The 26,289-nt window shown below is 45.3% G+C and overlaps 2 protein-coding genes across 2 annotated transcripts in view; one reads left to right on the top strand and one right to left on the bottom strand.

Annotated features, from left to right (window-relative positions):
* Positions 1 to 26,289, bottom strand: part of LOC115332244 (poly(A)-specific ribonuclease PARN) — a 64,092-nt gene that overhangs the window by 11,125 nt on the left and 26,678 nt on the right. Inside the window, exons 12-17 of the mRNA XM_029994645.3 lie at positions 18,409 to 18,519; positions 16,404 to 16,473; positions 13,176 to 13,231; positions 8,097 to 8,183; positions 6,443 to 6,517; positions 1,142 to 1,337 (exon numbers count right to left, since the gene is read on the bottom strand). Of these exons, the coding sequence (XP_029850505.3) occupies positions 1,142 to 1,337; positions 6,443 to 6,517; positions 8,097 to 8,183; positions 13,176 to 13,231; positions 16,404 to 16,473; positions 18,409 to 18,519 (595 nt within the window). The remainder of the gene's footprint in view (positions 1 to 1,141; positions 1,338 to 6,442; positions 6,518 to 8,096; positions 8,184 to 13,175; positions 13,232 to 16,403; positions 16,474 to 18,408; positions 18,520 to 26,289) is intronic.
* LOC120849922 lies at positions 18,735 to 23,573 on the top strand. The gene is made up of 3 exons (XM_040222218.2): positions 18,735 to 19,190; positions 19,817 to 19,959; positions 22,336 to 23,573. The coding sequence occupies exons 1-3, from the start codon at positions 18,999 to 19,001 to the stop codon at positions 22,430 to 22,432; spliced, it is 432 nt and encodes a 143-aa protein (XP_040078152.1). The 5' UTR covers positions 18,735 to 18,998; the 3' UTR covers positions 22,433 to 23,573.

The raw sequence follows: 26,289 nt of genomic DNA, 5'->3' as shown, positions 1-26,289 counted from the left end.
TCAACACTCAAATATTCATTTGTTATATATTTATCAATACTTTCAACATATTGGGGTCAAAGGTGGAAGGGATGATTCAGGTAAATTGTTGCATTTTTCACCGATATAAAACAACTCTTGTGTAAGCATCCTCCTTTTACACAACATATTCAGCAACACACACCAATAAAACTGTATTGTCAAAATTTGACAAGCATGGCAGATATATGGTTATTAGATACATATAAAGATTTATAGAATTGTTACATACCATGTAAAGATTTATACAATTATGACATATGTTTAAAGATTTATACAACTATTACACACATATAAATATTTATACAATTATTACATACATGTAAAGATTTAAACTTACAGAATACGCTATAGAACCCATACCAATCATAAATATATCGAGACATTCCAGCATTGAGAAAGGATATCTATAGAATTCGGAAACAACTGAAAATTAATCAATGCCCATAACACCACTGAGAAGCCTGTTCCATCAATATTTATTTGAGCTGTAACAGGTGCTACCATCTTTGAGTGATGCAAGCATTCAGATTGGAAGACTCTTAGTCTTAGACACTTGCAGCCATAAATTTTTAGAAGTTTATTATAGATATAAAAAACAACTTCACATGGTGGCACGTTCTTCTATTTATAAAGCATTGCCAATTCACTAGTTTTGTTTTGTTGTCTTTCTGTCCAGCAGACAGCATTGTTTGCTTAAAATCTAAGAGAGATTGCCTGTGCCGCTACCAATCGGGCCGTCCTCACATTCTTTAGTGAGGCTGCCGAGCAAAAAATGCCAGGTTTATCAAAATAGTACACCATTGCTGGAAATTTAGGCTCGTTAACTGCAGGTGTCAATTTAGTCCAGTGCGTTTGGCTGTGGGCCACTCTGCTAAAGCCACCCCGTAGACCATTCTAGTACTAGGGCGAAACGAGATAGAGAAATTAACCTCCACGTTTGAGCAGTTTTGGTGGTAGAGCCCGCTGGTACTGCCCAAACGACGAGAAAGGCACGTGCCCTTTTCCTCGTCTACCCTCCCGAATCGGTTGGAAATGCCCGGATAAATCTAGATAGCGCCGCAGCAAAACAAAATGGCACCACCCAGATGGCCCTTAGTGGAATGGTCAGGGCTGGGGTTACCTCTTCCGCTTGCGCGGTACCACCGTCTCGTCCGCTTCGACCCTGGTTGCCGTGACGCCGGCGGCTGCAGCGTTCTCGGCAAGTGCTGGCTTGGCGCTGGGTGACTCCTGTTTACCGGACCTGCCCGCAAACTCTGCAAACGTCTGCACTCGGTACAGCTTCTGCGCAGCCTGTTGGTTCTTCAGCTGCTTCACCGCTGCGTGGCGCAAAGACGAGAAAGGGAAATCACTCTTTCAAAGTATGCCGTCTGCAGTGTACCACGCTGTGGTCTATTGCAGGTCAAGAACAGTGGGGCAAGCCCCACCCACAAAGCACTCTGCTTGCCACAATTGGTGGTTTCCTCTTCTCTAGCACTTTCCCTGCTACACTGGAAAGAGCGGAGGGCTTTGAGGGAAGAGTTCTCCCGCTTTCCTTAACCTGCAACAGACTAGAGGGGCCCACGAGAGAAGTGGCGTCGTAATTCGAGTTTATGACTTCGTGTCTCACGGCCGGGGGAGAATTCTCATTTTTTCGGACTTCCCGGCTTCCTCGGAACACCTCGTTTGTAACAGATGTTGCAATTCACCGCCGTCGGAGCTACGGGTTACCTGAAAGCGACCCTGACTGAGGTTAGCTAGGGTTGCCTGGAGATAAAGTTACCTGGACGTGACGAACAGCTCCTAGAGGATGAGGCCATAGCGTTGGATTTCCTGTCGCCCACGGGAAATCGGTGCAGGATACAGATCAGACATCAGTGTTGCTTCAGCGCTCGGCTGGGGCTCGTGTTCTCGCTGAATGAACACGCGTCCAAGCTGAACACTGATGCAGCACTAGTGCCCAAACTATGCCTTCCGTGGGCATGCGGTAGGCGACGTAGAAAAGGCAGCACTACGGCCTCGATATCTCAAAGGTGAAGCAAAGACCCAATCTAGGATTAGCCGGCGTTCCCGAGGAACTTTCTCCTGCCAGCTAAACTCCCCGCAAGGGGGATTTGCTCGTAACACGACCAGCTTCATGGAGACAAGGTACCGTATTTACTCGAATCTAGGCCAATAGTTTTTCCAAAAAATTAAATCCGAAACTCGGGGGTCGGCCTAGATACGAGGATCCGGCTCCGCCATGACCGCGGTACGCCATCTTGTCTACATCGCTTCGGGAAGATACGCTGTGTACCACGGAACGCACGGAACGTTCGTTTCTACTCGACGCTATGGCATCGACCAGTCGATGCCACTACTCCGCGGCTTTTAAGAGGAAAGTTGTCTTGGCTGCTGAACACTCGTCCAATCTTCAAGCCCAGCGTGACTTCGGCGTGGACAAAAGAAATGTGCGTCGCTGGAGAAAGCAGCGTGGTCAGCTCTTTGCACGTGCGGCAACAAGAATGGCGTTCTCAGGACCGCGGAAGGGAAGGCACCACGAGCTGGATCGCGCCCGCATGGGACGACATCCCGGCGGAACTGGTAGTAAAGTTGTTCCGAAAGTGTTGCATCTCGAATGCCCTGGACGGTACGGATGACCACGCGTTGTGGGAAGTGGACAGTGACAAAGATACCAGTGAGGACGACGAATGATCAGGAAAAATGTGGACATTAACCGTGAGCATACCGTCGGATTTGTGACCGAAATAGTGCTGTACATTGCAGATAAATTCCGTTCTCAGTTTAATTTATGGTGTTTTTCCTATACTTTTTGGTCAACTTAGAATCGAGATTTTTTTTTTTTTTTTTTCGGCCCTGCCGTTTTTGCGGGGTCGGCCTAGAATCGATGCCGGTTTAGAATCGAGTAAATACGGTACCTACAAAAAAAATACTCGGCGTAAAATATTTTTAATACGTTGTAGAGGCTATAGTGTAGCTTCCAGAGTTACAGCGCGGCACTGCTGCGAGAGCATGGGGTCTCATCTTGCGTCTCGTTTTCACACACTCTCGCTTGTAAGAAATGCCGAACGAAGTGACGCGCTCGCGCAGGTGGCTTTGACGACGTTAACGCACTTAGGAAGCTACACCAACCTCGACTACATGGCACGAGATAGTTGACGCTGAGGCAGGCAAATGGCTGCCGTATGTCCGTCCTCGCTTCGGTTATTCGAGTCCGCTTTGGCGTGCAGGGAGAGGATGAGCAAGCTTGAAATGTCAACGAAAGGAACCACATTTGCAAACTTTAGGAGCAGCACGCAAATTTATTTCTGTGAAAGATTGTGTTAAGCGTCTGCTGAGTGGATCTGGCTGAAACAATGGGTACTTCCTGCCCTCTGACCGGTCAAGTGACATAAAAAAATCCCTCCTACCCACCAGGAGGAACAACAGCATTAACCTCCAAGGGCAGACTGCCCCTGGAGATAACCCCAACTTTGAAGATCTTATCCAAAAGCTGTGCCTTGTCAAGTTTTCTGAAGCGGAACTTTAATGGGATTTCTGAGAATTATCAACGGGATAACAAACTCCTGCAGAAGCCACGAGGACAGAGAAATCGGCGCTGAACCCCAGCCGCAAGGCACGCGTCTTCCAATTAAAAGTTGTACAAAATCATTCCTTAATTTGATTCAGACGTCATGGCAGCCTTAATGTTGGCTTCAGGCAAAGCTTCTGCTCGCTAACATATTCAGTTTGTTTAGTGAAAAAAAAAACGAAGCTGTCTTTCCTTTGAGCAAATACAATGCTAAAGCTTTCAGGGTTTCTGAAGATTGCCTGGCTTAGACGTTCTGTGAAATGCAAGGAATGTGCGATAGCACTTACCATAAAATAACAAGCACGCGCCCATGTAGCAATAAGCGTAAACGCCCTACTTCTGAGACATTTCAAAAATCATACAGGGCATATCAAGCACCTCTCCATTTTAAGCAAGTACAAAAATTGGCAAAAGATGCATCAAGTGCCCAGTCGCCATGGGAGGCCATTATCTCCGTGACTTGCAGAGAGCATGGGCCAAGCCAATGCATAGCACGGGTGAGGTGGCTTTAGTGACAAAAACTAGACAGTGTGTTGTTGATCACTAATTATTATTAATAAACCGTTTACCATATTTACAGTGCACTTGTGACACTAACGAGAAAACCCGAAATTCCAATCATTATAAACGATTATCATTGTATTGGGACTAGAAACTTATTGTTATAAGCAGTACATTCTTATATGTTGTATCAATATAAGTGGATTGCACTGTACTTGCATAATGAGCGAACCACCACAATGGTCGTCGGTATTTATAGCTTTCTTTTCCCACGTGGCTGCCAAGTCATTTAATGGGGGGCCCTGCAAACCATTTCTGGCCATTTCTTTATTTTCATCGCATTTGCTCGAACTAGTGTGTGGGACTCTAGCAACACACTAAAAATATCATAAAAAAGATACCTGATGTATTTTGAACATAATAGAAGGAAGAATTTCTGAATTTTGAGCATATTTTCTTTTGCTGACGCCATTAGCCTGAACCAAAAGAGAACAGAAATAACAAGAGCATGCAACTACCATGTGCAATCTTCCTAATTGTTGGAATTAACATCCAGTTTATAAAGATGTGAACGCCCCATGAACGACAATGTTGTCACTGAACGCTCGTGTTTGTCACCGATAAGCATACCTTTCAAAGCAGCATTTGGTTTTCTTCGTCCCTTTGCGCGCCCCTTTAAGCCGCCGAACGGCCGGGCCAAGCCAAACCAAGCATGTCAGCACATGCAAACGAGTTATACAGCTGCTAGTGGGAAGTTGCAGAAACACTCAACAGTGTAAACGCGCGGCGCACACGGCCACAAGAATTTTGGTTGAGGAATTGACTGGCCCTCGATATGTTTCGCCCATCGAACACATTGATGTCAAACAACATGCCGTGGCCTCTGGTCTGTTTTCGGACGGTGACATTGTCAAAGTGGTTAGGCCTAGGTACGGTCGGGTCAGTATTTTGTGCCGAGCGTCCCCAACACGAAAACTGCATCGAGTGTCGTAGGGCGCTTTTTCGTCAACGAAAAGAATGCCGAAGTGCCGTTTTTGAGCATCTGCTAGCTTGGCAAACGACGGCCATTTCGAGTTCAGTGGTTGGATTAAGCAAGAGCCCACCCGACCGTGTGTACCTTCTGCATTTTCGCTCTTAGGCCTAGCAAGCGCCGATCCCCCAGACTTTCACGATAATTTCCCAATTTAGAATGGGCGCTGGCTTCGGATTTTATGGTAATGGGCTTTTTTTTTAGCGAGCAGCACATTCTTTCAAAATGATGAGCAATGTGATGCGCGGCAAAGGAACGTGTGACCAAACATCACATGACGCCAGGACGTGTGACATCGATTTTCCCATTAAATTTAGTGGAACATTGATGTCACAATGTCACGTGCTGACCATTTTCCCACTAGTCATGTGATATTGTGACACGATGCGGTCAGACGAACACGAGCAAGAAATGTTTGCCGGGGGTTCCCATTTAAAGCTATCGCTTTACAACAAGCTTCAGTTAAGTCTTTCGAAGAACTTGACAGTAGCAGATACACGATCGTAGTCGGTAATGCTAAAGTTTGCATACTCGGAACCAACAAGCACAGAGGTTTGCACAGTGTCGTTAGTGACGTCTGCATGCAACCGTGCATAGTGAAGACAGCCAATGTCTCCTGAATTCAAAAATGCAGCTCAACTAAATGAGAACAAAGCCCCAAATCAAATGCTCAGCCCAACGTTACTAAACCACTCGGTTGGGAAACTGTCATAGAGACTGCTCTGAAAAAGTGTCCCCGATCTGTCCTCGAGCACCGAGCTAATGGCGAACGCAACGCCGCCATTTCTCCCGCAGCGGCCACTTGAGGAACTGCACGTGACGTCTATTTCAGCTTTAATCGGCCATTTTGGCACCGAAACAGATACAGCGAAAGAGGTTACAGGGGTGCCACCCCCGTCTCCCCGGCGGACGGGCCGCGTCTTACTACCGAAGTTAAAATGCACCTAGGTCGGGACGCACTACCTGAAAGCACCGCTGAGGCATGGTTGTATAAAAACAATATTGTGTCGCAAAACCTTGCAAACTAATGATTTTAAAAACATCATGCGCCCTTTATTTTGTACCAAACTCTAATAAATTTCATACAAAAAGAGTCTTTTCCGTTTCTTTTTACGCAAAAACATGCTTTCTAAAAACTCAAGGTGACCACAGTACAGACAAATGATAAAGAGTGGCGCTGTTGTCGTATTTAGCTCGGTCTCGGTGGACGCCAGCAGCCCAGGTTTCGACGGCGAGTTTCCAAACTGAGTGTCTTAGTAATGTTGGCTCAGCCCAAACAACTCGAGAGACAGGTATAGTTTGGGCGGGGCTTTCAGTTGGGGCGGCCATGTTGACACACCCACCTTGTGCGGCCAGGGAAGCAGTAGGAAGCGCAACGAGGGCTTCGGTGTCGTTCAGCCAGTGCACCGTTACGTAACCTGTAGTGCACCCAGAGAGAAAGAAGACCTGTTCAGCACCCATCACCTCCCTGCTTTCCGTAATGCCCAAGCATATTTACAGAAAGTGAGTATTCAAGAATGAGGCTTCGCTACTAAGGTGTCGTCCACCCTCACAAACTCCCCTGTTGGGCGTTATCATATGCCTGTTGCAACAGCAGTTTTGTTTAGAGTGCAACGGTATCTACCACAACACAGGAATACAGGCTTTCTTGATGGGTCTGTTAGAGCAGTAATCTGTTACGACTGAGACCATTGCAGGTCAGTGGCACTGTATTACAGTTTTCACAAGAGAGATCCACTAAGAATTGAAGGAGTAATAAGTCTTCTAGAAAGTGCCCATCTCTTGAAAAGCTGAAGGACAAATGTTCCCCCAAAAAATTTTGAGTTTGGTTTTCATGCAAGAATAAACTATATGCATTGCCAAACGCTGTCTTAGCCCAAACGTAGCACTTGCGGTCTCGACCAGATGCCAAAGTTTCAGAGTTTGATGTTGTCTTACCAGAACCTATTTTCTGGAATTTTTTAATGGGAAGATGAAGGCCGATGAAGCCCACGAACAGATGGAGATGGATGGTATCAGCTACCGGGAACGGGCCCCGCATTCCCGTTGAAAGTTGTAAAAAATTGTTTATAACTTTTGAAAAAAATTTTGGCTTGTTCTGAAGCTCTGGCATCTGGTCCGGACCACTAGCACTACCTACATTTGGGCAGAAACTAAGAGCGAGATGTAGCTTCTTTTGGTGTTAGAAAACACTAAATTTTTGGAATTTCTATAAAATCTAAAACCATAGCTCCTGTAGGAAACCTGCCATAACTACGAACACATGAGAGAAATTATTAAACATGCTGGAAGAAAAATGTTGGCATAAGGTCAGATGCATATCTCCAAGAAGAGTAGTAACACTGCCTTGGGATACACTGCCTAGCCCCTATCCCCAAGTTGTTCAGTGAATGCTTATTTAAACAAGTGTGAGCCCCTGATGATCTCTACAGCCAAAGCAGCTAAAAGATTTGAAACACGAAACACAAAGCTCCTGAAGTGGGGACGTCTCGCAAGTGCTAGTAGGAATGAGAAACTTGTTCCATAAACAAAAAAACACAATAATTACTTCTTTATAGTTTTCTTACTGTCCCTATGCAGTTATTGCTTATCCTACCCCAGGGGTTCTCAGATGTTTTGGACCTACGGAATACCAGGAAACCTAAAAAATTGCTGCAGAACCCCCACCCCTCCATATTTGGCGATCGAGAAGCACAGAAGCACAATCGTAGCCAATATTGCTTGTGTTGCTTCTCATATATCCCCACCACATGAATCGCAATGTCAGTACAAAGTAAGATGAAAGCACTTTGCACAGTCCTGGTGCGCAGCCCACGGCGTGGTTTGAGAACCCTTCTTTTGTACGGACATCTCAGCGTTTGTACAATTAGGATAATTTCTGATAAAACGCGCAACCACGACGGTTCAAGACCCCGCTCCTGAGTACCGACAGAGCCCGTTCCCGATTATGATCACTGCCATTATCATAATCTACTACGGTTATCAGAGGAACCTCACCGTAGCTGTGGAGCAGCTGCGTCAAGTCGGAGGTCCTCCACTCTTTGGGGAAGGTGATGTGAAGCACATGGTCTCGAACCGGTCGTACTGGAAGAGAGAAAAATACTAAATTAATGACTGATTCATTCATTCGAAGTGTCCTTCATTTTCTTTTAAGGATTGCTTGCTTATGAATGTCTCCCCCTGAGGCAGACAAACAAATGAGAAAATGCTTATTGAGATGCAACTCAACTACCTACCAAGACCAACACTTGGGGGCTCCGTTTTATTAAATAAAATAACAGAAACACATACACAATTCCTCGCTACTGCTTCAATAAAGTGCAATAAAGTACCTCTTAAAGGGGTACTCAAGTGCTCTTTGGAGAAGCTTGTTTTTGATGGCATATTGATAGAACCGGTCAATCAGAATGACCGGTTCGAGATAGCAAGACGTCCTAGCAAACTCAGAGTAACAGAAATACACGGGTACTATTTTCTGTTGGGCGGACCATCCTTGGGCCCCCACCACCTCTATAAAATTTGACCACTAAAGATAGCTAATTTCATGGAGATACCAAACGTTACTATAGTAGCTTTTTTTAGGAGCGTTGTGCAATATATTCTGAGAAAAACGTCAAATCTTTGGGTGCACGGAACGTAATACAGCAATCATTGTTTGGAAACGCCGTCTGACGGCGCCCCCAGTTGTCTGCTCCAAGGTGCAGAAAGAAGGGAATGTCACCATGAGTGTAATTTCGTGTTTTTGAGCATCTTTAGATCCCGTAGATTGAGCTGTCACCGTAAATAGACAATCTCAAAGTCCATTTGAGTGCCCACTGGTGCCTACAGACGCTTTGCACACGAGCCAGATTACAGCCGCCATTGCTGACCCTCTCTTGTCCTACCGAGATGCCGAGCAACTGAAGTTGGTGTTCACGAGCCTCACAAAGGCCAATGAGGGGGAGAAGCAGACAGTATAATCTGAAGTGCCAATAACGTTTCTTGCTGTAGCAATGATGAAGTTAATTAAACGAAATAAGAGGAAACAAAAAACTAAAGGTCTGTTATGGTGCCACCCATGCACAAATGCTGCAAACCGTCTGTAGACGACCACACCAAATTCATAAACAAAGCAACAAGGTCGTCGAACATTTCAGGAAGAACTCAAAAGCAGAATCACTCTAAATTTCCAAATTCAACATTGCAGCAACCGGCACTTCTGAGGTGAAACAATTAATGGGAGACCTTCCGTTTCAATGAGGAGTTTCGACTAGAAATTTAGATTTTAGTTCTTTTAATGATTTTTATTGTGTGTATCTTTTAGTTTCACAAACAAAAATAATTGTTAAAAAATGTTGAAGTACAAGTTACAAAAAAAGAACTTGCCTTACAGCAGCTCACAAGAACACGCAAGTTTACCATTTTCAAGATTGCGCCCCTCCTAACGTCTGCGTCGGCCGGCATTACCGTTGCTTCTACATGGAGGAGTAGGCCTTCTTCCATAATTTCATACTTGCGTTACAAATAATAATCAAAACTATGTTTTTCCGCACCCCGATGTCGACCCAAGTGGCCCTTTAAAGGGAAACTCCGCTTCATTCTCGGTTGTTAGCAAACACTGCGACTCTCTTTAGTATCATCTAGAAAGACCGAATGTCAAATATTATAACGTAATACCGCCTAGAAGATCACTAAACCGGCCGACAAAAACTGAGATGCGCGAAGTCACCAAAATCCGCTAATTTAGCGGGCGACGTGCGGCGCAGCCAACGTTGTATTTCCGTTGTGGCTGACGTCTGTTGCATACGCAGTTTTTTTTCTTGGTATTTTCTTTTCAGGGAGAGCTTACCGGGCGGCGCTACGGACGCGCACCAAGTTTGAGCAAGCAAAAAGGCGAGACAGACAAAAAAAAAATGAATGAGAACAAGAGAAACAAAAAGAGGGAGAGAGAGTTGTACGGGATGAGTTTCACTGACATACCTGCCAACCGGTGCCAACCGACTAGCCGCCTGGGTTGCCGCCTACATAGCCTGCTTCGTTGCTGCTTGCGTTGCCTGTTCGCCGCGATGCCGCCGCGGCATGGCCTGCCCTCCCTCCTCCCTCCTCGCCCTTCCCCTCGCATCCGCGTCTTTCTTGGGTTACCGCTAGTAGATCACGTGACCCCTTGTATTCCACGTGGGTGCGTATGCAACTGACGTTGAGGGTACAATGTTGCCCGGCTGTGCCGAAGTTTCGGTTTCGGTTTGCGATTATGGTAAATAACAAGATCGCACGAAAAATAGTTTGCTTTTAATGAAACAAACGGTCTAGGGATGTTTTGAAGTACTTTTCACGTTTATGTCACCCACTATCTCAAAATTTCCGAAATCGAGCGGAGTTGCCCTTTGAAGTCACATGAAGTAAATGCCGGACTGCTGTCGGCTGCCGCCCCCAACGCGCCATGCAGCAAAACTGGAGCATTGTTTCGTATCACATCGCATCGCACATCGTCCCTAACGAGAACCAAGTTTTCTGTTAGCCTATCGAGAGTTTTTACGACGAGAAGCAACTTTCGGTTCCACTAGAGCCAACGGTCTCTGCGCGACTGTACGAAGGAAAACCGAAACAAAAGCGGAAAGGGCAACGAATGCGGCAGACCCGACTGCGCACCCGCCACACCAGCAGAGTGGCGACGCGCCTTCCAGCAGTGCAGGCACTGAGCAACAAAGTACTTTTAAGCAATGTTTCAAACTTCATCAGCACTTTGGCAAAGAAGCTAACGAAATTTCACAATGCGGAAACGGTTGAAAAGGGAAGCGTCGGTAATTCCTTTATCTGCGAAGGTGAAACTTTGACAAGGCTTCTGAGTGGCATGAATCGCAAGACACGTGGGGAGCTCGCCGTTGCAGGGAGCACGGACCGAGAGGGCGCAACCTGTGATGTGGGGAAGTTTCGGTGCAGAAGTCCAAAGAGATGCATTCGGACTATATTACCCCCAAATTTCGTGTGGTTTGAGTGGTAAGTTTCGTACCTCACATAGAAATAAACTTGGAAAGGCATTTTTTGTCTCAAATTGGTGTTCACCTGTTTTCACAGTTTGTGCACTCAATTTTTCTCCTCTAGCAGTTGTCTAATCACAGCGATATTTTACACAGAGGTTTTTGAGGATGCAAAGAGTGTACAAATCTTGTTAATTACAAAATAGTGCTACTAAACAAATATACATATAAAACAAAAAGTAAGTTTCAAAAATACTAACAATATATATCTATATATATATATATATATATATACTTTTTTTAATAAATAAGTTTAGTTATTAGTGATTCAACTAGATATTCACACTCTGTAGTTCATGGAGAACCAACCTGGCTATTTAGGCTGCTCTATCTTAATAATTAACGGCAAAAATTCTGTACACAAGATGGGTGTTTTTTGTGCATGCCATGCAGCATAAATATCGAACTAGAGCAGGTATCAGAAAACAAATTGCATAAATGAAAAGACAAGCCCACTTTCTTCTAACTGTTCAAGTTTCACCCTCTTAACTCCAATATTAAAAAAAAAAAGAAGAAGAAAGTATGTGGAACATCTTTTTGTAGACATGCAACCTTTCTATAGTAAAAAACTAAAATAGCGAAGGTATAAGTATAATAATATAGTTAAAGGTTATACCAGTCAAAAAATTAAATCCAAGATAACTTCGCATCTAGAATCCATTAATTGTCACTATATATTCTTCGACAAATCTAAATCATGAACCTGCTCGACTTGTGCATAAATTAGATTTAATAGCAGGACGCCGGGATCTTCTTATTCTGTGCGGCAGTCATTTGAAAAAGAATTGAGCAGTCCTGTGTTAATCTACACTACAGTCACAGCGATAGCTGCGACACGTCACGGCGAAGTCGATAGTTATCAGAGTCACGTCCACGCACCGTGAACAAAAGTGTTCGGAGCAAAATACTAATAGACATCTGACCATTTTGCACTGAACGCTTTTGTGTCTTTTTTGTTCTGGAGCGTTTAAATGCGCATTTCCTGGCACGAGCTCTTGGCATCGACAGTGCTACAATGGCAGTTTGTTATTGGCTATCGTTGCTTCCAGAGAGCGTGTGCAGTGGGCATTGGGAACTACATGAACTCAAAGCATATAGGGTGGGTTATTAATGCTGTGGTGTAGCTCGGTAGTGACATCTCCGCTACGCGTGCGGCAGACCCAGGTTCAATTCCCGCGGGCGGCAAGAAATCGTTTTTGAGGATTTTGCAACGTAGACGATGGGCGTGCTACATTGCCAACTACAACATCAACAAGTACTACTACTACTACTACATCCACAACTACAACATCAACATCATTTCCAGGGATGGGAACAGTCTATAAAAGCTTTAACGCAATCAGCGAATAGTATTCGCTACTCCATTCAATTTGCAGTACACATTTTTTTTTTTAAAGCATTTGACTTTGTGTATTTGAAAGTCAGAAATAATGTCTTCGGAATTCATACAATCTCTCACGTCAGGCTTCCCCGCTTCGCACTGATGTGTGTGCGTCAAGCTCTCCTGCTTCGCACCAGTGTGCTCAGAAAAAACCCCGCTGACGTGGTAGAGCACCTCGTTTGAGTTGACGTACTAAAAAAACTTTCGCATGTGTCATAGGGGTCAAACTTCTTTGGCCGAGATTATAGCTTCGCTCCTAATTTTAAACGAAAGTCCCAATGAAAGGAAACCATCAACCTATCTCCGTTCAAATAAGCAAGATAGTGATTTCATTGCTTGCATTGTTACATTATGCATCACTTAACTCACCTTGCCGAAGCCATTTTTTTTTTAAATCAATGTATGTAAACTCGTTCTCGTGCAACAAAATTGTTTCTTTTCGTAGGTATGCTTGCTTCAAAATTAATTCCAGCTGCGATTGATGAAAGCATGCATGCTCAGTTCAGATCACGTGCACAGTATTAATTTGAGAATTTGTGGAAACCAAAACAGCAGTTTTCTTCCAACACTGCTTAGGTAATTCTATATTTTGGCAAGTATATGACAAGCAAGTGCCAAAGCCGAACTTTGGTTTTCAAATTAGCCTCGTGTAAAACGCACTCTCTCTCTCTGGCTTACCTTCGTCACGATCCAGCTCCAGGGAAGGGATATCTATCGACTGCATCAGGTACATCCTGCGCAACATCAAATTATACTCATCAATAAACAGCCACAGCACATGATTTAAATACCATACCAATTTTCTCTTCCTGAAACAATAGTTGGTGCGCCCAAATACCAAGGAATTATGAAGTGACTAGGTGAGATGTGCAAAAAGAGAGCTCTTATACTTGGCGTCAACTATTTCATGCTACATTGTCGAGGCTAGCGTAGCTTGTGCAACTAGCTTTGACAGAGTTCGAGCACTGTGAAAGCTAAGCTAGCTTTGACAACATAGCTCAAAATAGTTGACACCAAGTATAATTCTAAATTAAAAATGTTTAGATTAAAAACAAAAAAATTATTTTGTTGGTAGAAAATTAGAAAAAAAAAAAAGACATAAAAACATTGCAAAACTAACACACCATGATGCCAATAGGACAATTATTATAGTGTGTTCTTCAGGCTGTCCTTAAATGTTCCATTTGTTCCCTACACAAACCATGGTCGAGGTGCTTTAAAATCTGCAAGTTGCATAAAGAACAATCCTCTACTAAGTCTTTAACACACAACTCAATTTGTAGCCGTTACATTATTAATGCAAAAATAAACTGTCCCATGCAGCGAACCGACGTAATCAGCTTTGAAACCACGCCAAACGGTGGCCAAACAGCACCTAAAACCCCCTTTCCCAATGGAGCGAAGTGCAGCCGATTCTTGATGGATTATTCTCCCATTGGAAGGCGCATGCCATCAAGGAAAGAGGCTCCCCTTGGCACTTGTGCGGCGCAGTTCCAAGAGAAGCCACTAGAGAAGTCCTCTCCATGGCGGCGTAACGCACGCAGCGGCCCGGCCGCCGGTAAGAGCGGTGCGGTAGTGTGGGCCTGACGTCGGAGCCCACCCGGGCAAGCTCTGGGGAGGGTGCACGGCCGAACTAAGAGCGGCGCGACCACTTCACGAGAGCGCGCGCTCGGCCGTCGGCTGGGGAAACCTGGCCGTCTACGCCACCACGCTGCAGACGAACTAAGGGAACGGAAGAACGCCATTCATGCATTCGCAACTCGTAAGAAGTGCTTAGGTGTCCTCGGACTTTTTTGACTATAACGTCTAATGTATTTGTTGTGCATCCTTGTTAGGCCATAAGCTCTACATGAGGATGTAATATGAACAAACGAATAAATAAACAATGAAAGGTCATACCAATTTAAACATGTAACAAAAAAGGCAACAGGCTTTGAGATATTCATTGATCTGTTTTCACGCTTTTGTCGTTCGATTTCAAAACTTCAAGCAGAAGCATTAGAATCAGTGTCCACAACGATACGTGAAAGAATGCCAAAGTCGTTTTGGGCACCTCATCATTATCTCAGAAGCATATCCTTGGTGGATGCGCCGATGGTTAGTTTCCGCAATAATGACGAGGTGCCTGAAATGTGTATACTGCCGCGTGCATGACCGAGAAGGAATGCTTCTCCGTACTTCTAGAAGATTAGAGGTTACTCTTACCCCGAGCGTAAAAAAATAAGAAGGCCAACATGACCTTGCCGAGCCAGTCTAGCCCTAGCTCACACTCGAACATTACCCAGTCTAGTAGATACAAAGTAGATAAGGAGCCGAGTGTGGCCTCGCCGATTTACCCTCTCTTGCAGTCTCGCTCCAGTCAGTCGTCACGCCGATGCCGCGACGTTCGCTGCTGCTGTTTCTATGCTCATTCGTTGTTTTATCTCTGGCACAAGTTCGCCGATTAAACCTTTCTTTTCAGTTTACGCTCATCCAGCCGTTTCCACCCACGACAATATCACCCTTTTATGCATTATTGTGGACACCGATTTTAATGCTTCTTAAGCCGGTTTAGGAATCGGACTACAGAAATGCAAGAACCATCGACGAATATTGCACTGTGACCCCTAAAACCATTAATTGAAAAGTCAACAAACCTTTGGTAACTAGCCTTCTGTTTGTGGCACTTTCCCATCTGACGTCCGCCAAGCTCGATAAACACGCAGTGAAGATGGCATCCATGTGATGGCCATCCCCCCCTTTTCTTGAATCGTGCCGACAAAGACTAGTAGTATGCGCAGAATGTGTCATAGGCCCTCCAGGTAAGAGAAGGGAGTCTCAGGGGAACTGCCTACCGAAGATTCGTGCTCATTTCTGACACACGCCATGAAATGGCGCAGCACGACAGGAAAGGCCACGAAGTGCGCGGTTGCGCCCTCGCGCCAATTAGTTTGCCTTCGCGTGCTCTGACTACCAATTCTGGATAGCTCAGTGAGCAAAGCATTTCGCCCACAATCTCAAGCTGGTGAGTTCAAATCCTGCCAGGGGACTGAAACGTTTTTATATGGTTCCCTACGGGCGTAACGCCTTTCGGTGTCAGTTTTTTAAAGCAATAGTTTTACGGGCGACACTTTGCAGAGATTTGAACTTCGTCTCCCACCGTCGCCGTGCGCCTGAAGGAGAGAAAACCCCTCCTCTCTTCCCCCTTGCCGCGAGGAAAGGGAAGTCAGGGACATCCCGTCAGCTGTACCTTGCGAGGAAAGCAGAGGAGAGCCCAGGTGTCTCGCCAATAATTGCGCGTTGCAGGAAAAATGTCCATGTCGTCTGCCTCAAAAAGAGTTCTTTTCAAACATTCCTCGCGTTATGCGAAATCCCACTTTGGCAGTATTCAGTTGCTACGCATAATGTTGGACGATTTCAGAAGCTTCCATTGCGCTTACCCACTTACTTCACGGATCACTGGTGGCAGTCGTCAGTGGCATCTACGACGTCAACCACGACGGCTATGAGAATGAACCTTGTTGCACCTCCGTTCTCAGGTACGTAACAGCACCATTCCACCCACATTGTGCGACCTTCCTACAGCTATCGCTTTCGTTTCTTCGCTACTGTGGGCAAAAAATACGACTTTTTTTGTTACAGCCAAACGTCACAAAACGTAAAAATCGGCAGGTAAAACAAATGCATTTGCTCAAATTAAAACAAACTTCCTGTATGCGTCAGTGCTGCTGTAACCTTGATCTAAAAATGCGGAAAACCGTCAAGATGCAAACCTGCAGTTTTTTTTCTGTGCCCTCGTCGCAAATGCAACTTGACGTTATCGGTTCCCAGGCGGAAAGAATGAATTGATTTGGTTGCGGAAGTTTACAACTGCTCCTTGAGGCCACGCATTTGAGTTCAAAGCATCCTAGACCCAATGTGACACACCTGTTGAGGTAAGGCTTCAGCACGGCGCTGCTTGCGTTGATTTCCTCCGCTGGACTCTCGCTGCCCTTTCCTGAAAATATTCGAGAAAATGAGAAAAAACTCTAGAGGTCAAGTTATGCCACTAGAAGGCAAGAGTGGGCATAATCATGCAGCGTAACTAAAGTTACAACTGGAGTTCCACGTTTTCGAGTTCTATTTTTCCTGTGAATTTGGAGGCATTTTGTTTTGGGGTTTCTATTTTTCCCCGCAGATTCGGCGTTTTTCGTTATAGATTTCTGGTTTTGGACAAAAAGAGGCATTTATCGAAGCTCACATCGAAGAAAACAGGACCTGGATGCGAAATTACCAAACCTCCGGGAAACGTAAGCGTGGCCCGAACGTTCTGAGAACGCCCCCTACCGATAATGGAAGAAAACGACGTTGGGCGTGCAATTTTAAAGGAAAAAGTGGCCTTGCGAGGGTGGCCACGTTCCGGGTTAACAAAAAATAAAGCTGTAGACAAATATTTCTTCCTGTGAAGCTTGGGTTTTTCTCCTTTGAGGACAGCTCGAATTCGGGGTTTTTCGGCATTCCCCCGATCATGATGGAAAAAAACTCGGGAGATAATTTTCTGGATTTATCGGAATTTTGCAAGGTTGCTGACAGGTCACCCCCCTGTGAGAACACACGAAACTGTGTTGAAACTGAAATTGCGAATCTTCGGGTATCCACCAGATGGCGCACTGTGTTCCGGGGCGCCAAGTTTTAATTTTAGTGGCACGCGGAAACTGTGTCGATTATATGTATGCTTCTGTGCTTCCAGATAAATCCAGAAAAAAAAAAAAAAACTATTGCCGGTAAAATTTTTTTGTTAATTCATATTTATCCAAGAAACTCAAAAAATTAGAATAGCAAAGGCAAAAAAAAAAAAGTTTTATTAGCAAATCACGTGAGAGCACAGGATCGATGGTACTGGGGAAAGGCCACTTTGGTTTCCTTTGAAATCTTAGATTATTCACAAAAGAAAGCTTACCAATTATCTCGTCAAGGTTCTTTCACAATAATGGGTCATTGTATTCCCGGGTCACAACAAAAGCCTCTGTTCCGCTTTCCAGTTTGGAGCATACTATTTGTGATTCTTGGGGGAGTGAGGGGCTGCGGTTTTACAGTGAAAGCTATGAACCTGCAGATTTCATTGGAGGGGTGCGGAAGAGTTGGAGCGTACTTGCTTCCCAGCCATTACATCCGGGTGTTTAGTGGTTTCAAAGTATTGACCATGATCGAAGCAAAGCATCTTTCCAAGATTTGTCACGAGACCGTTGTACTGCCAATGGCAACGACGCCAATGCCAATTGCAGCTGCAGACATGGCGAGTTCTCAAGAATTTAGGGTTTGTGTCCGGATAATATTTATTCTTATTTACAATTCTCAAAAATTGAAAAGACGGTAAACCTATCCATGTTGAATTAACCTGAGACTGGGGTAGAGAAGAAACATCAAAACGTAGAAGGGAAAGAAAATAGACAGGACGACATCTCAAATTATGGCAAATTAAATTATTATTGCAAATTACTGAGACTTCGTCCTGTCTATTTTCTTTCCCTTCTACGTTTTGATGCTTCTTCTCTACCCCAGTCTCAGGTTAATTCAACATGGTTAATATTCACCAGCTCACCTGCACCCTTACGATTTTTTCTACAGTAAACCTAAGCTCTGAATTTCGGTGAACTGAAGTTTTAAATGAACAAACTCCAATAAAATACGAATTTTCAGCGAAAAATGAACTCCGAAAGCAAGGAATCCATATGATTGATGACTTGTGCATGTGATAAGGAAGAAGCTAAAAATGTGACCAAGCACTGTGTCGTGCCCTTTTAATGAGACACAGATTAGAAAAACAAGTGCATTGCAATATTTGGTCACATTTTTAATAGGGAAAGAGGCCCTGAATGACTGTATTCTCGGGCTTTATGGGATGCTTAGGATTCGTAGATCGGCACTTGTTGCAGTGGTCGCCGAAACTGACCCCGGAGCCGTTGGCAAAGCCCCGCCATGCAGAGGCCCGTGATGTAGGCATCGTAGCCGGCCTCGTGAAGCTTCTCCTCCACAGAGTCGTATCCATAGCCCGGCACAAACTCTGCAAGGGTCAATCCAGATTACATACAATCACAGCTAAATTGAGGCCAGTTGTAGCTGGCCTTATTAGCCGCACCTGCACTAGGGCTCCAGCGGGTCATTAAAAAGAAAAAAAAAGTTCTATACGGAGGGAAAGCCGTCTGCTCTTTCGCGCAGGCCGGTGGCGTGACGTCACCTCGCCGCGCTCTGATTGGAGGATGGCTCCGGGCGGGAGCTGGCGGGAGCTCGGGGGTAAACAAAGCGGTGTCGCCTTTTCTCCGCAGCCATTGCGGAAGGCCTTTTCTGTGGCTCTCGGAAATCCACTGCTAGTGCTTGAACGAAGACGCGGCATACGGAAAAAAGAGACCGGAAATACCTCGAAATGTACGTTACTTCGTTTGACGCGAAAGAATTTACCCTGGGAGCATACGAAGCACCAATATGCGTCCCGGTCTTCGGCGGTGAGATGTTGATGTGAGCCCCCCCAACGTCAGCACGGTGATGTGCGACGCGAGTGAGCCTTTCTACTTTTTGGCGGAGACCCCTTTTCGCCAGCAAGTGTCTCTGTGTCTCCGTGAAGCACCCAAGTGTAGCTACAGCCCTCTTCGGCGAGCTGAACGGGCTGCCGAGCTTTCGAAGGCCGATCTCCCGCAGCGCTGGAACCCGGAGAACCGCGCCATGGCGCTCGCTGAGGTGAGTTACGTCGTTTCTGTACAGTTCGCATCATTCACAAACAGTTGCACGTGAAAGGAGTATAGCAAAGTAAAACGGAATGTTACGAAAAAGCAGCGGATTAGGCGATCGGTGTGGTACGACCGAGCCGAGTGCGCAGTTGTCTGTTCTTAGTCTTTCCCCCCAGCGACAGATTGTATGCCACTTGTCCAAGCAGATAGTGTGGTAGGATATCTGTATGTGGGTCATAAACTTCGCAGTCACGACTCAGTGTTCGATGGTAGCCTATTTTAGCAGTGATAGCGCCATGTCTAAGTGACATCCGATGTCACTTCATGCCAGTGGCGTAGCCAGGGAGGGGGTGTTCAGTACCTCGCACCCGAAATCCCCCCCGGCCCCAAGAAAACCTGGCTACGCCAATGCTTCACGCGCGCGATAAAGCGCCGTCCTAGGGTGTTAAACTCAAGACGAACTGTTCTTCTGACGCGTGTTCCATCAGTCGCTCGCTGCTGATTTGTTTCACCATGAAGTGCCAGTGAGGCAAACGCTGCGGGGGCGAGTAGCATGTTTTTGTACCTGCCTACTAGTTTTCTTAGGTCCGTTAACCTGCAAATGCTTGTGTTCCCCCTACCCTATCATTCCAACAGAATCCACCGGCTGCCGGGTTACTGAAAGGGCCCTCTGCTCGGAGGACATGTTGCGGGCCCTGTGTAATGCCCTCGGCGCCTGTGCAACTTCCGGGGGTCTGCGTTTCACGGCCCCGTTACCAGCTGGGAAGTTCTCCATGGAGGTAAGATTATGAAAGAAACCACTCTGCCCTCAGAGGTAGCTTTCAGAAGTTGTGGAAGCCAAATACAGATGCTGATGTCTTTAGTAAAAACAAAATCAAATTATTACTTGCTTTATGACTTCTGCATCTCTATTTTGCAAGCCACATATGGCAGGAAAGTGTCACGTGATCTCAACCTGGTTTCTCAAGGCACTGAAAAGCTACCTGTTGCAGCCCACTGTACCATTGTCATTTATTATATGTTATTCCCTGGCACCGGGGGATTTATTTATTTATTTATTTATTTAAAAGTTCCCTCAAGGCCCGAAGGCATTACAGAGGGGAGCGGGTTACATCAATAGAATTCAACAACATACAATGAATAACAACCTATGAATGTAAAACAATATGTACATATTAGTGAAACGCTGAAATGTGAACATTGTTAAGGCAATTTTTGAAAGCAACGCTGTCAGATATTGATACCACAGACGCTGGAAGGTGGTTCCACAACACTGTAGTTCGGGGTATGAATGAATTGTGAAAAGTAGTAGTGTTACATGAAGGTACGCCCATCTTGTGTCGGTGATCAAGACGCTGTGATATGTAAAAAGGAGGTGCTAATAACTTGTCACGCAAAGTATGATTGTGGTAGTAGATTTTGTGAAACAGGCACAAACGAAAAACTTCTCTACGCGATGCAAGATTAGGCAGGTTCAAACTTGATTTCATGGATGTTACGCTGGCAGTGCGGTGATAATTAGTAAGTATGAATCGGGCGGATCTATTTTGAATTGCTTCAACTGCAGATGTTAATACGTCAGTACCGGGGTCCCAAATTGAAGAGGCATATTCTAGTTTGGTGCGAACAAGTGTTTTGTAAAGAAGTAGTTTAAGTGATAAGGGAGCTGCTGAAAAATTTCGTTTTATGAAACCCAGCATACGATTGGCGTTACTTGTTACGTATTGAATATGAGTTTCCCAGGACAGATTGGATGAAATATGAACCCCCAAATATTTGTAGGTTGTTACTTGTTGTGGTGGCCGAGGGGGCTTGCACGCACCAGCTCGAAGAATGTGGAGTGAAAGCTCGCGCTGCAGAACCCAGAATCGTGTGTTCAATCCCCACATTTGCCCGTTTCGATCTGGATGAGCACTGTATTGGCGTGCGGTCGTGTATCACAGCTACGTGATGCACGTTAAGGGCCCCAGGCTAGCGGTCATCTACAGCTGGGAGACTCATCGCCCGTTGAGGCAGATCAAGTTCGAGACTGTATAAACATACACACAACCTGATTCCTTGGCTCGCTGCTGGTATTGCTGTGCTGATGTTTGGACGTTTTTTTCTTGGTCGTTGAAATGACTACTGTGATGCTTGGGTGAAATAACCTGGTCAGTTACCTCCTCGGCCATTGAGTGTTGTTCACTTGTTACTCTCTCTTCTCCTCTGGTTAATGTAGCAGAGATAACAGTCATGCAGTTAGCCCGTTTCAAGTTCTCTCGACGCCACATTCTCACAACTCTGGCCGATCGTCCTGCTTTCGCGCAAAACTCACACACCTCGTCTTCTTTGATACTTCCGAATGCGCCTCGGTTGCCCACTCCGCCGCTAATTTCAGTCCCGTGCCCACTGTTTTATGACAACCTCCTTGACATGACAAATCTAGCTTCTGTACTGTAGAAGGGTGTGTACTTGGGCTAGTTGGTTATTCATGAATAGGAGGTAAAAGCGCTAAAAAACGACGGACAAGTTGAAGAATGACGAACACCACAGAGCGCTACGCTCTGTGGTGTTCGTCATAGCGCTCTGTGGTGTTCGTCATTCTTCAACTTGTCCGTCGTTTTTTAGCGCTTTTACCTCCTATACTAGCTTCTGTATCCAACCGTCAATACGGGTTAGTTTTCAATTTGTAAACTTGATGTTTCAAAGTAACAGTACAAGCTTCCTCCAGCATCTACCAGCAACCAAGCAATGACAAAAACCAAAGCTTTAACTTCCAAGACTAAAAACCCAGGAGTATGAGGACACGCTGGCCAACCCTGCTGAGGACAAGCCAGGATGAGGACCAGCCAGGAGTGGGACAAGCCTGTAATCTCAGTATATGGAGAGGTGTTCTCGAAGTTCCCAGCTTTAAAATTGTGGTAGTGTTTGAGTTGGTTTAAGTTCAAGGAGTCTCAAAAGAGCAAATAATGCAATGTTATTTATTTTGATTTGCATCCCTTGGATGCTGGCAGGTATTCGGTACGAAGGGAATGGAATAGAAATGTCCATTTATGCATTCTGCTGCTTAAAAAATATGGTTTCACTGATTTTCAGTTGGTAATGGCAAGGGAGGACAAATACGCTGCTCAAGAGTGTAACCGGATCGTTTGACTACTGTGACGACTCTTTTACAGGGGACGACATCCTGTCCATCACCAGCTTCACCATCTGGGACCAAGTGCACGAGGGGTCGCACTGCAAGCAGATGAAAGGAGGGCACTGCGACCTTGAGGTCAAGCTTGTACATCTACCATTACAGTCCTGAATGGATGCCAATTGGTACTGATGACCTTATGAAGGTGAAACGTCCCTGGATCTAAAGGGAAAATTTGATTGAAGGCGAGCTGAAGTTGTTTCTGACTTTATCCTCTTATGACTTGAAAGTAATCTGCCTACTTCATGAATATTGAAGATGCAGAATTTGTTTCCGTAACTGTCCCACTTTAACGTAATGTGCACATTGAAACCTGTTCCTTTTCTGCTTTCCGGCGAGAAAAAAAAGCCAACGAATCTCCCTTTTCCTTTTCGCAATGGGGAGGTGTGCAAGACTGATTACATATTTTATATAAGCAATCAGTTTCATAAGTGAATGAAGATAAAAGCAGAATACATGTTCACAGATTATTTGTGAATCCTTAGACTTGCTGAAGTGAGTAGTTTATGTTCGAGTCATGTAATTATGAAGTCAAAACCAGATTAAGTGCATTTTTAAGAAGCCTTTTAGACCTGAGAGTTCTGTTTTGACTCAGCAATACACAACTCACCTTTGTTATTCCTATAGCACAGCCGAAACTATAAACATGAGCATGTTGCCTGACCAATGCTTGAACTGCCGTGAAATCGACGAAGTCCCTATCCTTCGAGAACAAGTGTCAACGGGGAATAGTCGAAAGACCAGGGTCAAGTATGCACACACATACTTGATTTCAAGCTTGCAGATTGAAATAATTGTTTATTGAATCATATCCATTCTTAAACTGTTTGAGAATGTATTGGTTCATATTCACAGTATATTTATTTTTCATTTCAGCAAGGAATAATTTAGAGACATGTTGGTGTTCAGGCGTGATGCTTTTATTTTCGTAACATGCAAGAGGGCAAAAAATTGGATTCGGCTTTGTAAACTGATTTTTTTATGTATTCTTCCAAACAGCATAGCAAAGAATAATATAAAGGCTACAGCTGCGAGAGTTGCTACACCTGGCATCTCATTTGTTTTATAGCGTGTACAGGTGACACACTATACTCCGTTTCTCGGTAACTTGGCAAACATTGCGACCCAATAAGAGCATCGGAGCCAGGCACATGACAACACTCCACGGTCGAGTCCTCGTTATTGCCACAGCAAGAGCGCCATCTGCGACAAAACATAGTTCTATACTTCGTTTCAGCTTCGGTCCGAGCGCGGCCAATGTTATAAGCCGAAGGGCCAATCAAACAGCGCAAAAAGCGTAGCGTCATGGTGTGCTCTCTGCGCTTGATAGGACTAGCCGGCGGAGGAGCGCGCAGAGAGAGACGGCGAATAGCGGCTGGTCCTATCAACTGCAGAGAGTACGCCATGACGTTGTGCCTCTTTCGCTGTTTGATTGGCCCTTCGGCTCATAACATCTGCCGCGCTCGGACCGAAGCTGAAACGAAGTATAGGCTTTGTTTTTTCTTCTTCTTTTAGTAGTGTTGCTGTCGGATTCTTCGGACCGCAACACTACACGACACTGAAGAAAGACGAAGACATATGTTACTTATTAGCGACACTTAATATAGATCAACACTTTTTTGAGAAAAACATGGCTTGTGATTGAAGTTCAAACAATCGTAGCCGTGAATCGACCACTTGCGCTCAAAACATCGCCCTAGCATTAGCACCCGCCACAGATTCATGGGCAAATTGAGCATGTGGTTGTAAGACGATAGCCGGTTCTGGCGGGTGGTCCTTGCATTTGGCGTGGTGACACAAACGCTCCTGTGACACGCATCCATGTGTCTCGCTCCGACATTCTTACTGGGTCGCAGGAGCCGTAGCCTCCACAGTTCACCAAGCTATCGTGAAACAGAATGTAGACTAAGTTGCCTGCATGCTAATGAAAGTAGCCTTGCCAGCATCATGTATTATGTATGAAATAGTGTATACTTCGAGAAAACAAATAAAGCCATTCAACCTTTCCACTGATTGTGTTTGTTCATTAGTAAAACTTAATGCAGTGAACTTTACATTTCAGCATTAGCATGGACACAACAGGTAAGGTCAATCACAAGTGCTTTAGAGCGGTCCGAACAGTTTCCAAGTGGCTCATGCAAAGCAGCTGACACGGTATTACCCCCAGGAAAGAGACGAGACCTCCTCGACGAATCTACTTCAGCCGCAAGGCACACCAAACCGAATATTGGCGTTTCTAGGAAATTGGAATCAACCAAACAATTCCATGGAAAGGTACACCACAAACAGCATTGGTGTGAGGGTGAGCCCTATCTGCAGCGAAGCCTCGCATGCCACCATCACTAACACATGCGAGTAGTCACTCGGCGCCTGGCATACTTGGGCATTGATGAAACAAGGAAAGATTATCAATGAGTGGACTAGGAATGTGGATCCAAATGGGAATGTCTTCACAATCGCTGTATGACCACCATCTGTTGGTGTGTTTCTGGATGTCAACAGCCCATCTGGGACCTAGAAATGACAAATGATGTTAGAAGTTTGTCACTTATACACTGGCTTTTGCTTGACCCAGTCTGCTGAGCGAACAAAAATATGTACATGTTAGTCATTGTTTAGTCCCGTGTCAATTTCATGGGGCGCTCGTTAGCTAGGCTTGGATAGTGCGCGATCTCCGAATTTTATCTTGGTATGGGAACGAAAAAGACAAGCGACACGCAAAAACACGTCAGACACTGACAGCGTCGATGTGGTTCCAAGATACACTGCGCAACACATTTCGCAGAAAGGCGGCATCGGTACTTCGTCGGCAATTCACTCATACTGGCTAATGTGAAACGGCAAATTTGTACTGTCCGAGTGGGTTCACTATATTACACGTAACAGCCATTCAAATTTGACTCCTGAAAGAAAAAAAAAACGATCGCGTTTTTGCGGTAAGTTTTGAGCTCTGTGCTTTTTTGCACTGCCATGATTACAACCGTAGACTGCAACTACTATACCAAATACGATGTATGACTATACTGCGTCTCACCTAAGTGCGAACGAAGCGAAAATTACAAACGCGAGAATCTGATCAGCGCTTGTACTGCAAGATCGCACATGCATGGCAGCTATGATCAAAGCTCCGGATTCGCCCATGTGGATTTAACTTCGACCGCATTTAAAATGAAACGGAACATAGCTTATACGGCCTCCGTGCAGCTGCGAGTCGAAATGACGAGTGTATATTCCTAAATATCACCTGCGAAGATAGGCTTCGGAGGATCGCGAAAACGCTACATTCTCGGCCGTTTTTCGATTAATAGCGCCTATCGACTCCGCCACACAAGATTTATAAAGACCTGCTAGAAGGCAAAATCTGTTGTGTTCCTAAAGGAAGAGCAAGATAAAAGGCAACTTACCGGTACACTCGGGCGGCGGTCTCGTAGCGACCGGCGCAACCGGCGTTTCAATCGTGAGGCTAGGCAAGCGCCTTCTTTTTGATGCTCTTCGTCGTCTTCATCTTGGAATCTTCGAAATGCCTCTAGCAGACGACGGAGGAGTCGTAAGGGGCACAAAGCTGCTCGATCTTGTGGACTCGGCAAATTTTAACCGGGCAACAATAAATAAAAGACTCGCGGTCGCCGCTACAACACGGCCGCCATGGCCGACGCCGATGTTTGTTTACCCCCCGGCCTCCCCCGACATGTGCGAGGGCGGAGCTTAGCCGGAATCGTCATCAACCTCCTCTCCCGCCTTCGCGCCTCCTTTCTCATGCGCAGAAGACGAAAATGAGCCCACTTGCGAGGCGTATGGGAAAACTATTTATGGTACAGTAAAACCTCGTTATAACAAAGTTGAAGGAGCGGTCGTAATTTTCGTTATAACCATTAGTTTGTTATAGCCAATGCCCATTTCTTCCCACTATTAGCAAGCAAGGGGAATTATAATT

This window comes from Ixodes scapularis, unplaced genomic scaffold (assembly GCF_016920785.2).
Source record: "Ixodes scapularis isolate PalLabHiFi unplaced genomic scaffold, ASM1692078v2 PGA_scaffold6__148_contigs__length_123643588, whole genome shotgun sequence".
Classification (NCBI taxonomy): domain Eukaryota; kingdom Metazoa; phylum Arthropoda; class Arachnida; order Ixodida; family Ixodidae; genus Ixodes; species Ixodes scapularis.
The sequence above is the reverse complement of the archived record's forward strand: the minus strand, read 5'-3'. Positions and strand labels throughout refer to the sequence as shown.

Bases quoted from the DNA above. Each gene is read 5' to 3' on its own strand.
- LOC120849922 (XM_040222218.2), top strand. From the start codon at position 18,999: ATGTGCGACGCGAGTGAGCCTTTCTACTTTTTGGCGGAGACCCCTTTT. The intron at 19,191-19,816 runs GTGAGTTACGTC...TCATTCCAACAG, and splicing joins GCGCCATGGCGCTCGCTGAG to AATCCACCGGCTGCCGGGTT. The intron at 19,960-22,335 runs GTAAGATTATGA...ACTCTTTTACAG, and splicing joins CTGGGAAGTTCTCCATGGAG to GGGACGACATCCTGTCCATC.